This window comes from Numida meleagris, chromosome 18, assembly GCF_002078875.1.
Source record: "Numida meleagris isolate 19003 breed g44 Domestic line chromosome 18, NumMel1.0, whole genome shotgun sequence".
Taxonomy (NCBI): Eukaryota; Metazoa; Chordata; class Aves; order Galliformes; family Numididae; genus Numida; species Numida meleagris.
The window spans coordinates 9,649,267-9,665,347 of record NC_034426.1 but is presented as its reverse complement, the minus strand read 5'-3'; the positions used below and the strand labels follow the sequence as shown (position 1 = coordinate 9,665,347).

The following is a 16,081-nucleotide window of genomic DNA, read 5'->3' as shown; positions in this document are numbered from 1 at the left end:
CCTCCTTACTCCACCCAGTCTCTCCTCTGCTCAATGGCTGCACACAGCATCCATAAACATGCTCAAATCAAAAGAAACACACAAAAATGAGAACCCTGAGAACAAGAAAGATTTGCAGTAAATCTGTTAGAAGATATTTTCTTTGTTTAGTTCCCTAACATAATTCCTCTATTTAATAAAATGACTCTAAGGACAAATAGCGTTGCGATAGCAGACCCTCCCTCTTCCAAAAACCAGCTGAATGCTGCACAGTCATTTATGAAATGATTATCACTGAACATCGGTTCTTTAACTCCCCACCTCCTAGTACTATATAAACAATATTGTCACACAAATATATCCTTAAAGGGGTCTCCACAGGAATACAGAATTCAGCCAGGTCCATATATCCGAACATTTACTTAGAATACAATAGCGCTTATTAAAGATTTTTATATAGCTTCAGTAACCTACCCCATCCCTTGCTTGGGGAATTCATTGTAAATTGACCTGCAAGGACCAAGCCCTCTGCTGCAGCACTACCAGCAAGGAAACATTACCAGTGAGACTATGGCAAAGAAAGGGGAGGTAACGCACCGCTACCGCTATTAAAGGTCAAGCTGAAATGCATCTACCTTAAAAAAAAAAAGTCAAAATTAAAAATCTCACCCCCCCAGAACGGAGTAACCCTGAACTTCGTAAGGGAGGCACCACTCCCACCCCCAGAGCCACCAGGAGCATGGCATATAACCTCCTGCCCGAACAAAAACTGGAAAGCAGCGATAAATGGAGCCATGGAGCAGACCCGGCTGCCAGCAAAAGGCTTTGGAGAAACTGCGCGCCTCCGGGCAGCAGTGTGACCCCAGGAAGGAGAGACCGGCCCTCCCTGCCCCCGATCTGCTGCAGCGGGCACAGAAGGGCTGAGCCACCTCCTGCCGACGCTCCCCGCTCTGTCGCTGCAGGGAAACAGGGTGGATGTGAAGGATTCCTACGGCAGCGCTGCCCCTGCCCCGCGCTCCGGCCCTGTTTTGTCCCCGTGCCGCAGCGGGCCGGGGCCGCCTCCCGAGCAGCGCCTGCTTCGCCCTCCGCAGTGACGGGAGACGGAACGGGTCGAAAGCCGCTGGGAGCGATGGAGAGGCCGCTCCGCATCCCCCGAGCACACACGCACCGGGCTCCGCGCCCCAGAGCGTCCGCTCGTTATCCCGCCGGGCCCGCCGCCCCGCCCGGGATCCTGCTAAGTCACCGGGAGCAGCGGAGCGGCCTAGGGGCGGACAGAACGCCGGGCCCCGGCACCGCCGCTCCGCTCCCCCCGCCCCACCCGCGCCGCGGCCCTCCCGCCCATCCCCGCGTTCCTGCTAAGTCACCGGCGGAGGGAAGCGCCGGGCCGAGCGGCGGAGAGCGGCGGGGTGGGAGGCGGGGAGGAAGGAGAGGAGCGGAGCCGCGCCCGGCCCCGGCCCCCACCGCGGGGAGCGGCCCCCGCCCGCCGCCTCCCCCCGGTCCCTCCTCACCAACGGGCGCGGCCGCCATTTTGAGAGCGAGCTGGAGAGAAGGAGGGAGGGGGCAGCGAGGGAGCGGAGGGCGGGGAGGAGGGGAGCGGCCGCGCGGCCTGCACCGCTCGGGACGGCCTCCGCGGGGCGGCAGCGACGGACGGACGGAGAGAGGGAGGGAGAGGACGGAGGAGAACCGCAGCCCCGGCCTTACCCGAGCCGCCACCGCAGCCGCTTCGCTGTGCTCCGTGAAGCCGGCGCCGCCCGCCTCTCCCATCCACGGGCGCGGCGCGGCGGGGTGCGGGGGTCCCGGAGGCGCTGGGCGCTGCTCCGCTCCGCGCTCTGTCAGTGGCGCCCCGGCCGCCGGGAGGGAGGGAGGGAGCGGCGCGGCCCGCCGCGCCACTGCGCATGTGCGGGGCGGGGGCGGGGACAGCCGCCTGCCGCCATCTTGGAAAGCTGAGGCGCAGGGCGCGCGTCCCAGCATGCTCCGCGCGCACCGGCTCCCGGCCTGCCTCGCGCCCGCCCCGCTGCGGCCTGCGCCTGGAACGGCTCTGGGCGGCTCCGGCCCGTGCCCATCTCAGACCCCGGCAGGTGCTGCGGTTCCTCTGAACGTTCGCTGTTGTGCTTCCCGTGCTCTAGCTGCTCAGCAGCCTGCCGTCTCCCTCACACCTCTCACCACTGATATTGCAGTTCTTCGTCTGTATCTGAATTAGGGGTAAAGCTGCGTTAGCCATGTCTGTAACCTTCAAAATAACGCTACGTATGTCAGCAAAGAGACTAAGGCTGTTGGCAGGGCTAGGAGAGGAAAGAAGATGTGGAGAGGTTGCATATCGTGTACACTTGTGAGTGTGGTGTGGCACAGAGGAGCTGTGCGGCCTCAGCCCATGCACGGCGCCCTGGGGCAGCGGTGCCGCTCTGTGCTGACCTGCCTGGTGTGGCTGCTGAGGAGAGGCCTACACCGAGCTCGCTGCTGCTTTCTGTGGGCTGCAGCGTTTCGTCGTGCTGCACAGAAGCACAGCCATGGCGTGTCCTGGCCTGTGTGGAATCTGCTCCTGAGACAGCGATATTTTCAGTGAGTAACCCTGCCCCGCAGGCCTGGGGTTACAGGCTTGAAGGAAGCATGCAGGTCGTTGGTGGCCTTTACCTCAGTGTGACTGCAGATCTAGCAGCTTGGTGTATACCGTGCATCTTGCTGGTGCACATTCACACGATTGGTTCAAAAAAATACTTTGCTGTTAGAATAGGAGGTTTTTATAATCTTCTGCAAATCCTGGTTAGTTGAATCTCAAAATATCCTTGGTTTAATTTGTCAGTGTTCACGATAGTAAACTGAGGCACAGACCACAAACGATTAAACCCATCTGTTCACAAGAAATGACTGACAGAAGAGGGTACAGAACTCCAGAGGAATCGCCTGCCACCTTTCTCAGTTGCTGCTTAACAGTACACAGTTAAGCAGCTGTGTATATCAGAAGCCAAATTCTACCCCGTTTTTTGATTATGCAATCCTTATGGTCTTCAGTGGTTCATCTGTGTAACAGTGAGAACTGTCCTTCACCAGGTGCCTTGCAAAATGTTCTGTGTTTGGTGAATGAGAGATGAGCTGGCAATAGACCCAACCAGTATAACTGCTTAATTGCAGTAAATCCAGGTGCAGAACAAAAAGCCCTGCTGTTACAGGAAACAGTTACACATGTGTAGCTATCAAAGACCAGTGACCAAAGTCACCTCTAATGTTGGTAGGCATAGCAGTGTAATACAAGGTTTAATATGGGCCATAAAGTTTTCTAAAGTGCCTGTTTAGGAAAATGAGTATTTTCACATACAAATTATCCATCTAGAAAAAAAAAATCCGGAAACTTCAAGGGAAATTTTCATAAACAACAGTTGTTTCTGTTGCAAGTAACAACTGAGATTATGAATGGATGAATCTTTGTGGACTAGGGGTGCTAGGTTTGTCAGCTTTGCTGTAGACATACAGCATGTAGTCAGTCACTTTCATTTATGTTGTTATTTTACAGCAGTAGGCTATTGAAACCCAGTGCACAGTGCAGAACTGCAAATGCAGCCAGGACAAATTTTGAATCGGAAACACGAGAAACACAGTTGATAAAAACTACAATTATACATGATCCTTACTGTCATTCAAGTAAATGTGGAAAATAATACGTCCAACTGAAAATCATTACTCCCCATATTCTGAATCCTGGGGAGTATTAGTCATTGTTCAATTGTAACCACTTAAATTATTCTCTCGCAATTAAAATACATTTAAATTTTTAAGTGCGCTAAGTAAATTTTCTTATCTCTTAAGAGGTAAGTGGTGTATGGTCATTGGCCCATTTTTTTATGTGCTGATTATAAATATGCTGATTATAAGTAGAAATTACTGAGAGCCTTCCACTCATGCTGTATGGTAAGGTATTAGTGCTTTTCACATTCAAGTTAATAATCATAGAATCATGGTTTGGGTTGGAAGGGACCATTCAGATCATCTAGTTCCAATGCCCCTGCGATAGTCAGGGACACCCCCCTCTAGACCAGGTTGCTCACAGCCCCATCCAGCCTGGCCTTGAATGCTTCCAGGGAGGGGACATCCACAGCCTTGCTGGGCAACCTGTTCCAATAATCTATGAACATTTTCTCATTTATATTCTTGTACATCTAACTTGCATCCTAGAGTCTGTGGACTGCTGATCACAGCCCCCTGAGTCCCATGGTTCAGCCATTTTCCCCCTCCAGTCTGCCAGCAGTTTGGCTGTAATAATATGCTGGGAGGCCATGCAGAAGCCTTGCTGAAGTCGAAGTAAGCATCATGCACTGCTCTCACCATGTCTGTAGAGCTGGTCGTCATGCTGCAGAGCATTGGGCTGTGCAGGCGCAGTAAGCACACTGTGCCCTAGGTAAAGCAACGCTGGCTGTTCCCAGTCATCTCCTTGTTCTGTGTGCCTGAACATGGCCTCCAAGAGGGTTTGTTCCACAACCTTCCAGGATCTGAGATCAGCCCAGACAGTTTGTAGCTCTCTAGAAGCAGCCATCAACTGCAGCCAGTGAGCAGGATATCTGCAAAACCAGCCTGAAATTTAGCATAAGACTCTGAAATAGCATGCCAAAATTATATTTGCATTATTTCAGTCTGTTTGCAAAGCAGGCTAAACTGCCTTGAAATTTCTCAAAATTATAATGTATCAAGTATTTTGGGATGCATATTCTAAGTGATAATTAGCATTTACTCATGAAATTCAATTAATTTTGCAGAGAATGATGAATTTTCCCAGTGCTTTTATGAAATAGATGTTTTATTCTCCTAGTACAGCTGGCCTTCCTTGTACTACCATCATTTGATATCGGGATGAAAAAAATTCCCAGCTCTCATGACAGCTAAACTGTATAGTCTCAGAGCAGAAATCTTCTTGATCATTTCCTTGATTGCTACAGTGTACCTTAGCAATAGAAAGAACATACTCTCAGATCCCTCATCGGGGATGTGGAGATCCAAATTGTGTAGTTCATTCCGATGCCAGCTTCAAATTTTCCTTCAGGATATTCCTAAAGTAAAAGTTTTCATCTTGTGCAGAGGCACTTCAGAGCAAGCCAGCCTTCTTCAGTGGATTTTTTCCTGTGTGAGGACCATGGTGATTATTACATACTTCAAAAAGTTACATCAAACTTCAGAGAGGCATTATTTTACTAACCACAGAATACTTCATTCATTGATAATCCACGTTGTCTATGAGTGAAAATTGTGTTTAATATTCTACCTGTGTAGATACTTGTGTAGCAAAACATCTGTAGTGATTATGCTACTGTAATGAACTAATTTACATGTTGCAAGTTCTTCTCTGTGCCTGACCTACAAAAGATGCGATCTGTTACAGCTCCAGAGCTTTGGAAGAAAGTTACCCAAAATGTCTGCACAGATTTGAACAGCAAGTTTGTCTCAGCTTTAGGTTGGGAACAAATTCTGGTGACACAAATATGGTCATGTCTAGGTGCGTAAGCATATACCAAAGGAAAATTAACTTCGAGTTATGTCATGCCATTCAATTTAATGATTCAACGGGCATGTCTACTCGTGTCGCTAGCCCAGTCACTGGAATAAATTACAAGAAGGGAGTATTTTTTCATCTTTTTGTTCATTAGTAAATAGTGGCTTCTCTGTGGCTCAAGCAATACTTTTTTCTTTCAAAGTTTTCCACTTTCTTATTTTTATAAGTGGAATGACGTGCAGAAGTTTGTGGCATTGTATTTTTTGAATTTTAACATTACTTGGAAAACAACAGAAGATACTGAGAAAAATTGTTATTTTTGGAACAAAAATAGAGAGAAAATACCTATGTGTGGGAAATCGTTTATGTTCCCAATGTAAAGCGTAGCATAGAAGCATTCAGAATCATTTCTAATGTATATCCAGCTTTTAGGAATCGTTCTTCCAGTACTCATGTGACCTTATCTATCTGTTATTTACATAAGGAAGAGGACAGTCTCTACCCGACCTTCCTAATAGCATTAAGAAGAAGATAAGCAAATCCAGGCTCTAACATGTTTCAGTACAGAGAACCTTGGTCTGTTGCAAAGTCTGCACCCATCACGACAGAGTTTCTTACTGAAGCTGAGCCTCTTTTTGCATTTATTCTAAAGAATGTGAAGTGATACATTTTCCATTTCTACAACTAGATGTTTACATGTCTGAATTTATTCTATTTTGCTTATTAGCTGAACTGGTCATCACACATATGTTATACAGCATTCGTGCTACTATCAATGATGGTGTTATCTTTCTACGCTTTGATTCAGTAGTCTGTATTTCTGTGGATGTTATTTTCATGCTTACTTTTTGTATACTCACATGTTAGTTCATCATCTCCTTTGCCTAGAGCCAAAGGGTGAAAGTCCAGGCACAAGCAGCACGTCATCAGCATATTGGTTTTATTTTCCCTGGCTGTGCCACGGCAGAGGACCTTGCATAAACTTTATTGTTAACCTTTGAAGTATGGCTTTATCTAACATGTAAGCCTGACTCGTTTGTTAAGTCACAATTTATTTGTGGCTCTTTTGCATTTTAGTGACTGTATGATCCATTTCAACCACATCCACTGCAATACAGTCAAGTATCATTTTGTGATGCTGTGAAAACAGGCATTGTATATAATAACCCTGACAAAGTTTTTAACATTATAGCAATAATTGCATGTATTTCTTGTCATACATAAAGATGTTTTCTGTTTCCAAATTTAAAAATATGTATAGAAATTATACTTATTCAAAGGATAAATATACTTAATTTTTAAACTTTTATTTAATATTTTTAGCAAATTTCTTATCTCTTCAAAATGTTTTCTGAGTTAAAGTGAAGGCTTTATCAGTAACATGTAAATTCCAATTAAAAGTATTGTAAAGCAATGCAGAGATAATAAAAGATCTGCCTCTCAGTCTAGTTGGGTGTGCACTTTTTATGCAGAAGATGCGCACAGTTATCATGCTAATGTAGTGGTGCACTATAGCTGAACGTGTAGATCAGGCTGTCATAGGTTCCTGTAGCTAACTAGAATAATTTGGGTGCATAAGTAGCTGATTTGCCTAGGAAACTGCTGCAAATGCACACATAGATATTTTAAATCAGATAAATCATTCATCAATCTTATAAATATGTTTCTAAGCATATTGCAAATGGAATTTAGCTAAATTTGACATCCTCTTTGCAAGCCTTTGTTGTACTTCAGCATGCCTTTTTCATTCATACCTACAGCCTTCACAAATCACACTTTAAAATGAAAAGAAAGAAAGAAAGTATGCAAACTGTTGGAGGAAGTAATATAAGGATACTTCACAAATTTGTTCATCAAAGTGAAAAGCAACTACAACGTAAAAGTTTATCAGTATAAAGGTTGGGACAAATAGTCCAAGTCATATTAGTATGAGGTAGCAGTATTAAAGGAGGGGAGCACAAACTAACATCGATGTATTCTTAATCCATAGTTATCCCAGATTTGGATTAAACTGCCTTCTAGTGGTTTTTTAAGGCCCTTTTTATGTTCAAGTATTTACCTTTGGTCACGGTGTTTCTCCTTTGATTGAGTTCATATTTGTAAAAAGACCAAGAAAACTTTTCTGGTGAGGATATCAGTGGAACTGCTGCTGAGTCAAAAACACAGTTAAAGCAAAGCAAATTGTTGCTTTTATAATTCTTTAAATTCCATTGCTAATTATAGTAACGTGTAAGCATATATGCTATTACGGCTGACACTATCCAATACCCCCTCCAAGTTCTCTTCTCTTTATTCCTTTTCACTTAAAATAATAAAAGAACTGCCAACAACATTGTGTGACATTACATTGCTTACATTTTTTGTGATCATATCCAGCGAAGGCTAGTTTCATTGCACTCAACCTAATATTAAAAGATGTTCTCATGTTATTTTTCATGCTTTTGTAATTTTATTGTTAATATATAGCCCACAGAAACCTAGTGTTCGCTTCTGAGTTAAGAGTTTCTTTCCTCTGAATTACTTTCATCCATCCATATTTATTTTCTATTGCAGAATCACCAAATAAAGTTCTCCTTTTACAGAAGAAGTCTGTTGGTCAAGATGTAAAACACTAGGGAAATATTCTCTCTGTCCTAAGCTGCAGCATTCTAAACAGCTTTAATGTTAAATAAGATACAAGTACCTTTATCTTCCATTTTCATGGTTCCATGAAAGTTGAAGTCCCTGTGTAGTTTTCATTAGAGATGGAGGAAAAGAAAAAAGAAAACAGCATATAAACTATAGTTTGTGGCTGTTGTAAAGGAAACTTATCAACAGTTACTGACTTTGCAATCATTGCACATACTGTTGACATAACATGTTTTTGTTCCCGGCAGGTGCAACAGTAAGCTGTTGAAGACTGCGTTGCTTCTTCTCCAGAAGGATCATAAACTTTACAACTGAAATTACTGGGAAGCTGATGGGAATTGGTAATACATATGCTAAGGTATGTAAGAACCCTGGTCTGTAGCTACATGAAAGACAATTTTTAATTGTACGTGTCTTCTAAGCAAAAATATCTTCCCAAACAGAAATATTTATCTCTAAAAAAGAAAATGAATGCCCCTTTCCTAACTATCAATTTAAGTAATAGATCTGTTCCAGTCTTTAATAAACTGACAATCTATTACCGTATTAAAATCAGCAATGTTTTACAAAAAAAATGGAGCTACTCAGAAGCTGTTGCTTTGCCAAGATATAATTGTAAATGCCACGGTGATGCCACATTTTTTAAAGTTTAGAATATTTATTATTACTGGAAAATTCCAATTCTATTTTAGATTAGGAGATTTCTAACTTTTATTCCTCAGTAACATCATGAATGTTACTGATCTAACTAGAAGGCTTAGGAATTAAAATAGATGTGTGCTGGGACTGCTGGCAGCTTATAAGAAAGTGGTCCAGATGGACAATCTTTCTTTCTAATAGGAAGGAATATTGAAGTTTCCCAACAGCCAGGAGGTAGGTCATTCACAATGCCTTATGATTCACGTGCATAAGAATGTACCTTGATCAATCCATGCACAGGTACTCACACACCCTAATGAAATCACACGTTTGACATATTCTTAAAATGAAACTTTCTTAATACCATTATATTGTTGTGCTGTAATTCAGTTTTATGCTAGCTAGTAGTGGAATGCTTCAGTGGAATTTGACTGTTCTTCATAGCATATCTCATGAGGAAACACTGACCTTAGCTTGCCTTTTTACCACCTTTTTTTCCGCTGGAAAACAGCTATAATTAATATAATGTTACATAAAAGGGATGGTGAAGAAGGACCACTTAGAGACATTGGCTATCATACTAGGTATTTTCCAGTAAATACACTGAAAATTGTAAGTGGAAAATAAATAAATAAATAAATTTTGGTGAAGAGCAAACGTAGAGAGAGAATACAGTGCGGTAGGATCCTAGATGTTAGTCCTGGGATGCTAGCTACTAAGACGAGAAAGAGGACGATAAGTGAAAAATAAAAGGCTGCAGAGGCAAATAAAGTTGGCTGCCTGGGAGAAGGTGAGATAAAGATAAAGCATTACTTCAGTGTGTTGGAGACATGTTTCTCCTGATGCGAGAAGGGAAGTTCTTAGCTTATGTCTATTGTAATTCCATTGTCCTCCAGAAATGTTTCCCAGCATTCTTCTCAGAGAACAAACTAGGGTAGAAGAAGAACAAAAAAGGCTTTGTGATTGCGTTCATCTGAACTTGAAAATCTAGATAGAGTTGAAACATTTTCCCAATTGCATAAATTGTCTGAAATTTTATTGAAAACGAGACCATAATTTGATAGCACTGTGAAGGAAGTGAGGTTTACTTCCTTAGTACATCACTGAGATGGAAAGGTGCTGTAGATATTTCTTTAGATAACATAATTTTACTAGACTATTTAGAGATATTTACAGAGAGTGTAAAACAACACACACTTTGCCCATGTGGACATTCAACATTGAAATCTCTAAATGACAGAGGCAGTAAAACAATTCATTCTGTAGTATTTCATTCTGAAATTCTTTAGTTAATCTTTTCTAGTCAGAACTGTAGTTATCGACAGTGAAGAAAATAGTAGGAAGAGAGAACATCTATTCATTTTTGGAGAAGTTACAAATGGCTAACACTGACCTGCAGTGATGTCTTGTGCTTTGTTCTGTCAGTAACTCATCTTTTGGGCAAACCATTTACCGTCTTCTGAATTTTTTTTCAAACACCAATAGCAGCTGCAGTATTAACTCTTGTTTTTGAACTTTGTTTATATTTATTCTTTAGCAGATGTTTTAGCAGATGATTTCCATTGTCTTTGCCCTTTATTTTGCATAAGTACTCACCTTGGCTCATCCAGTAATGACATACACGTTTAATTGGGAACAAAGTGTGAGACTGTAGTTACAAAAATTGCAAGGTTCCATTTGTTACTATTTTAATATATGATTAGAAATTGATAATCCTTATTTGGGATTGGGAAGAATTTCTAACTGAGACTGATTTGGTAAATTTTAAAAAATGGGAATGAACATCTCTTTTATTCATTTACAGAATCCAAGTAGATTTCCATTTGGCCTGGAGAGTTTTCTGTCCCCGTTTTCAGTCTTCATTGTGTTATCTGTATTCACTTCTTTATCTTATATGGCAGCCTTTTCATTATTAAGCAGGCTCAGTGAAGGATACACTAAATTAGAACATTTCTGTCCTTTTACAGCATAAGACTGCACAAAGTCTCTCCTAAGCTTTCTGGTGTACTGATACAGCAGAAAATCTGTGCGAACTAGATCTAACATTTAATCTGTAGTTATCTTCTGAAATGCTACATTTTCAGAGCTACTCTCTTACCTTTCAGGAACAAACAAACAACTTATCTCTATTAAGAATTTCTTCAGGAGGATGTAGCACAGCCAAAGATCCTGACAAGTCAGCAGAGACTGACTTGAATAATATAATAAGAAGTTTGTGTTGCAAAGTTGTTTCTTCCCATAGCAATTTTTCTTATGACCCCTTATATCTCAAGATTTAGAATTTGTTAGGCTGACGGTATGCAGCAGAACAAAAATAAATACCTTTTTTTTTTTTGTATTAATTTGGCAAAGTAACCTTAATTTAAAAAAAATAATAAAAAATGGGGAGGGTAGAGGGATGGGCAACTGATTGACATGTTGTGCTGGTGTAATTAACTTAGATATGGCTGCTAAAAATTGAATCATGGTAAGGCAGAAATAACTAGTATGGGAGTCTGGACTTTCAAATAGTTAGCTGTAGCAGATCAATAGTCAGTTCTGTAGAAGTCACTTTTCTGTAGACAACTGCAGATCTGTGTGAACAGGTATTTACAGCTGTTAAATACCTGTCTAAGAGCTTGATTCTGAAGCACAAATGTATGCGATTGCCATCAAGCACTTGTCACAGAGGCCACTGCAATAGCTAACAGAAAAAGTTAAGCACCCCAGAGACTGCCAAGAATTACTTCAGTGAGTTGAAAAGTAAAATTAAGTATGAGGAAGAACATGAATCAGTTGGGAGAAGCGATTTGATTTTTGGAAGGCCTGATGTCCTTGAACAGAATTCTTCTCTCTCCATCTCTACCTTCTCTGTCTCCTGATGTGGTGGATATTTTCACCTTTTATTTTCATGCGTACAGAACTGGGCTTTATGTGCTAGCATAGCTTTCAAAAACATTCTTTGAATGTAGAGAAAGATCCTTAGGCAATTCCAACGACATAGATTTTATTTTCATTTTCTCAAGAGAAAAAGAGAAAGCACTGAAAGCAGCAATGATCACATTTTCATATAAAAAAATAGTCATGTAGTATGTTTTAAATGCCTAAGAACGAATATTCAAGGAAAACAAAAAATCTTTTTGCCCTGAATATAAGACATCAGTCTTCGGATCTGCTAACCCGCTAGTTTCTTTTATGTTCACGAGCAGGTACTTTTTCCAAACTGCCATTTTTAGTTCAGATTGTTTTTCCCACAAGGGAATCCTTCCATGCTCCAAGTTAATTATGTTTCTCTCCTCTCTAGTTTCTTTACTACCTAGAAATTTAAGCTAATGCAGTCTATTTTAGGTTCACTGATGCCTAGGATGAGGGAAAAATAACACCAACAATGCTGAATGTCATGATTGGATATGATAGTTGTTGTCGTTCAGCAGCCCTTTTTCCAGTTGAACTGTCTTGAATTTCGTTTTCAAAACAATTAAGTTGGACTTCCAGGGAAAGTCTGTACCCCGGATTTGTACTTGGAAGCAACAGGTACTCCTGCCTGAATCTGGGCATTTAATAACTGCAGGGTATCGATATTCTTACTGGAAGACGGACAGAGATTTGGACATTAGAAGAGTATTATAACTGGCTTTGTCACCTGATAAATCATCAAGCATTTCCTAGATTTTATTTATTTTTATATTCAGTATAAAGGTGAACTAAGAACCACAAAACTAACTTCCATTGCTTTGTAGAACGTTTCTCAATATTTGGAATAGGCGAGAATCTACCTACACATCTTTGGTAAGAAAGCTGGAAAATATGAACAGAATGTATCTGAGGAGCTTAGAATTTCAATACTTGTATACTTTGTTCTTTAAGATTTTGAAGTAATTAATTTTCATAGTTCAGCTTGCAGCGCTTTGCTGTTTGACACTGACAGTACTCTAGAACCCTTTATTGATGTATTTTTTTTCACTTCGGCCTTCTTTTCCATTACTGCTTGTGGAGTAATTTACATATATGCAAAGTGAATGAAAAAAAAATCAAAATTGTGGCCTTTCTCACTGAAGTTTTGCAAGTGCTAATAATAACACAGAATACAAGGCAACTGTGGAATCTAGCCTTCAGGCAAGAATCCAATTTCACACAATTCTTGTCCTGTCCTTGTTTTAATATTATTAATTTATATCAGAACTTTTATCACTAATTAAAAATTAGGTAGCAAACTACCATTCAAAAATCATTGTGAAAGTCATTGGCTAATACAAATACTTATCCGTAGTATTGAGAATGATAGTGAGAAGCAGGACAGGGTGGAATGGGAGTAAGGAACTTGGAATAATGTAAAGAAATTGGAGGAGAAGGATAGAAGCTCATTTTATTCTCATTTAGCAATTGAAGAAGGGGTCTGCCTTTATCTGTTGTAGCAGACAGAGGAAAGCAAAGAAAGAAGGGGGTCAAGAGCTGGGTGTTTGTGAGCGTACAAGCTGTGGGGAGAAGGATCAGTAGAGGAATAATGAGAAGTAACTATCGATATCCACAATAAAACATGTCTTAGCAGGCTGGCAATCAGCTCGTCAGAGATTCTGTAGCCCTCGTATTAGCCAGGTGGCCAATTCCCCACTTAGGCTGCCAAGTGAGTTGATCATCATCTAGGAGCCAGACAGTGCCAGGTGGCCAGATCCATCACTCAGCATCCAATTAACAATGACACTGGTTTGAAGCCAAATGGAAAGGCAGCTCTGAGATAGGGAGAGGGGGCATTGCTGCACCATCAGTCCAGGCCCTGTGTCAGGTCCTGCTGCCTTGCAATTTTATAGAAAGCTTTTTTTTTTTTTTTTTTTTTGAGTCTTTAAGGGTGTTGTTTTGTGGTTGTTTTTTTGTTGGTGATGGTGGTTGGTTGGTTTTGTTTTTTGTATTTTTTTGCTTGTTTTTAAGCAATAAAGCTGTCTAAATCTTCTCAATTTCACTGCTGTTTTTCTTTCATGGCACTTCTAAGAGCAGATGTGCCACACCATACATGGTCTGTCCATGCTAGAAAGAAACTACCCAGGTCATTCAACTTCTGAGCTATGTTGGAGTTCTAACCCCATTAAGGGAATGCTAACCCCTGTCTAGTGCTGGATGTCATGGCACAGGTGGATCTTGCCTGGTTTATTTTTGAATTACTTAGCAAGAAAGGATCCTTCACTCATCCCTCACCATGAACCTTAGACACAGGGGTAGTTTTTGAACTCTGTTTTTCATACTGTTTCAACCTTTGATAAAGGCAAGTGTATTTCAAAGGCTTTTTCACTTCAGTAGATTTTTTAAGGGAGACCCCTTCCACCCCACCTTGAAATCAGTTACAAATTTTCCATACGTTTAAATGGAAATATGGAATTTATTTTGATGATGATGATGATGATGATGTGGGTATAATCGTGCACTTACTAGAAAGCTCTGGAAAAGAGTCAGAATTTGGGAGATAGCCCAATGAATCTGATAGTTCAAATAATCCTATGTTTATTAGGATTCATTGTTATCCACACTGGTGACTGTCCTGAGTTCCCTGCATGAAGCAGTCTTCTATTGGGCCTTCGCCACAGGAGAGAAGGAAAAATTGAAGATGTTTCAAGTCTTCTCCGTTCCATAGAAATCAGGTTGAGACATGTAAGTTGGGAACATCTTGGCAGTTTTGTAAGCATATCGTGAGTAAATAGAGGTCTTCAGTTTGTAGTACCTTGCATGACATTTAAAAAATGGGGAAAGGAGAATACTGAAAAATGCAGCTCTCCTTCGGCCCCTCTCACAGTCCAAAAATAGTGTTCCACCTTTGGGCTGGCAGTTAGGGCAAGATAAACAGTTATGAATGAAGGAAGCCGACTGGCGAGAAGTGAGATAATAGTTTATAGGGACAGAGCTATATATAGCTTGAAGGATGCAGCAGTTTGAGCTGCAGCATCCAGTGACTCATGAGCCACTCAGGGAAGGTGCACTCAGATAAAGCCTTGTCTGAAATCTCTGCACTGCCACTGTACTTAGCACCAATGTAAAACTCTGATGGAGAACACGTGTTGGGAGTCTGTGATTGTACCTGGGCAGCTACGATTAATTACATTTCAAACAATTTTACAGGCTAGGTAGTGGGTTTGTCATATCTGACTGCTTCGTTGTGTATTAGTACAAGAGTCTGCGTGTAGGAACAATTGGCTGCATGGAATGGAGATACCGTCTTGTTTAAAGAGAGATGGTGGTTAGCTCACCTGGCAATGAAATAGAAAAGGTCAGCATTAATTGCAAGCTCTCAAAGACTTCATGCAGTTAAATCATGTAATACTTCTCTGTAGCAGATTTTTCAGTGATAAAACAGGAGTAGTGGTTTTGATGCATAACTCCTTGAAATTAACAAAATCTCCCAACATTTTGGGCTGAAAGAGTCTGTGACTGGTGTGTTACAATCTGGAGTTGGCTCAGAGGAGCCTGGTGACCTCGCATTAGTCTCTCACCAGTTTCCATAGATGCAAAATGGAGCTAACAATGCTTAATTATCCACTTTATCTACTAAGTAGGGTTAAGGCTGGGGACATTGTGACCATTTAATTACTCTTTCTAATGAGCTCTGAAAATAAGTGACTTACAGCCAGTATCGGCATGAATCAGGCTGCTGCCGGCCACGCTCTGTGCTGGGAGGTGCTCCTGTCCTCGGCCGAAGGGCGCAGCCCTGTCGCTGTGCAGTGCCAAGCGCCTTGCATCATCCGCTCGCCTCCCCCTTGCTGCACACAGCTGTGACACTAACAATTATGCTGGGAGGAGTGCATCTATCTGTGGCATTCCCACCCAGTTGATCCCTCTCAGACAATCACAAGGAGGTGGGGCTTCTGTCTTGCTTACGTGTCTGTATTTTTAAATGAGCCTCTCGCGCTGCCGCTCTGCAGTCAGCATACCGCCAGCCTGCTCTGGGCTGCGTACAGCGCAGTGTCTCCACCAGCTGACAGCAACCTGTGGCTTACCAGCTGCAGGCCGCTCCGCACGGACACTGCCCACCAGGATGGGACCAGGCGCCCTGCTCACCCCAGGGCACCCCGCTGCCCTCTGGCCATGCACAGCAAGGGAAGCGTGCTTTCTGCGTGAGGGAGCCTGGGGAGAGAAGAAGCTTCGTTGGATCAAGCTGTTGCTTATCAGGAGCGGGATGCGACCTCTTCCAGGGCTTGATAATTACTGCACTGATGCTGCTTGCCTCTGCCACCAAGTCTGCCTGGCAGTGTACGCCAGGTTTGCCTCTGTCCAGTGCACGCTTACACAGCTCAGTCAGCAGACCTGCAGGCAGCTCTGATTGTAGTCCCTGAAATGTATTTATTTTGAAAAGGAAAATAACAAGCTTTTCATGCTGCCTGGGTCCAGAAATGCCTC

General features: G+C 42.2%; 2 protein-coding genes across 3 annotated transcripts in view; one reads left to right on the top strand and one right to left on the bottom strand.

Moving 5' to 3' along the window:
• Positions 1–1,861, bottom strand: part of PAFAH1B1 (platelet activating factor acetylhydrolase 1b regulatory subunit 1) — a 30,438-nt gene extending 28,577 nt beyond the window's left edge. The window contains exon 1 of one of the 2 annotated variants that reach the window (XM_021415871.1): positions 1,681–1,861. The gene's annotated coding sequence lies outside the window, so the exon portion shown is untranslated. Of the gene's footprint in view, positions 1–1,487; positions 1,633–1,680 lie in introns of those variants that run through there. The other variant, XM_021415872.1, reaches the window with a different exon arrangement.
• MNT (MAX network transcriptional repressor) overlaps positions 1,970–16,081 on the top strand; it is a 64,141-nt gene continuing 50,029 nt past the window's right edge. The window contains exons 1-2 of the mRNA XM_021415870.1: positions 1,970–2,538; positions 8,332–8,441. Coding sequence (XP_021271545.1) covers positions 8,415–8,441 — 27 coding nt within the window. The 5' untranslated portion in view covers positions 1,970–2,538; positions 8,332–8,414. The remainder of the gene's footprint in view (positions 2,539–8,331; positions 8,442–16,081) is intronic.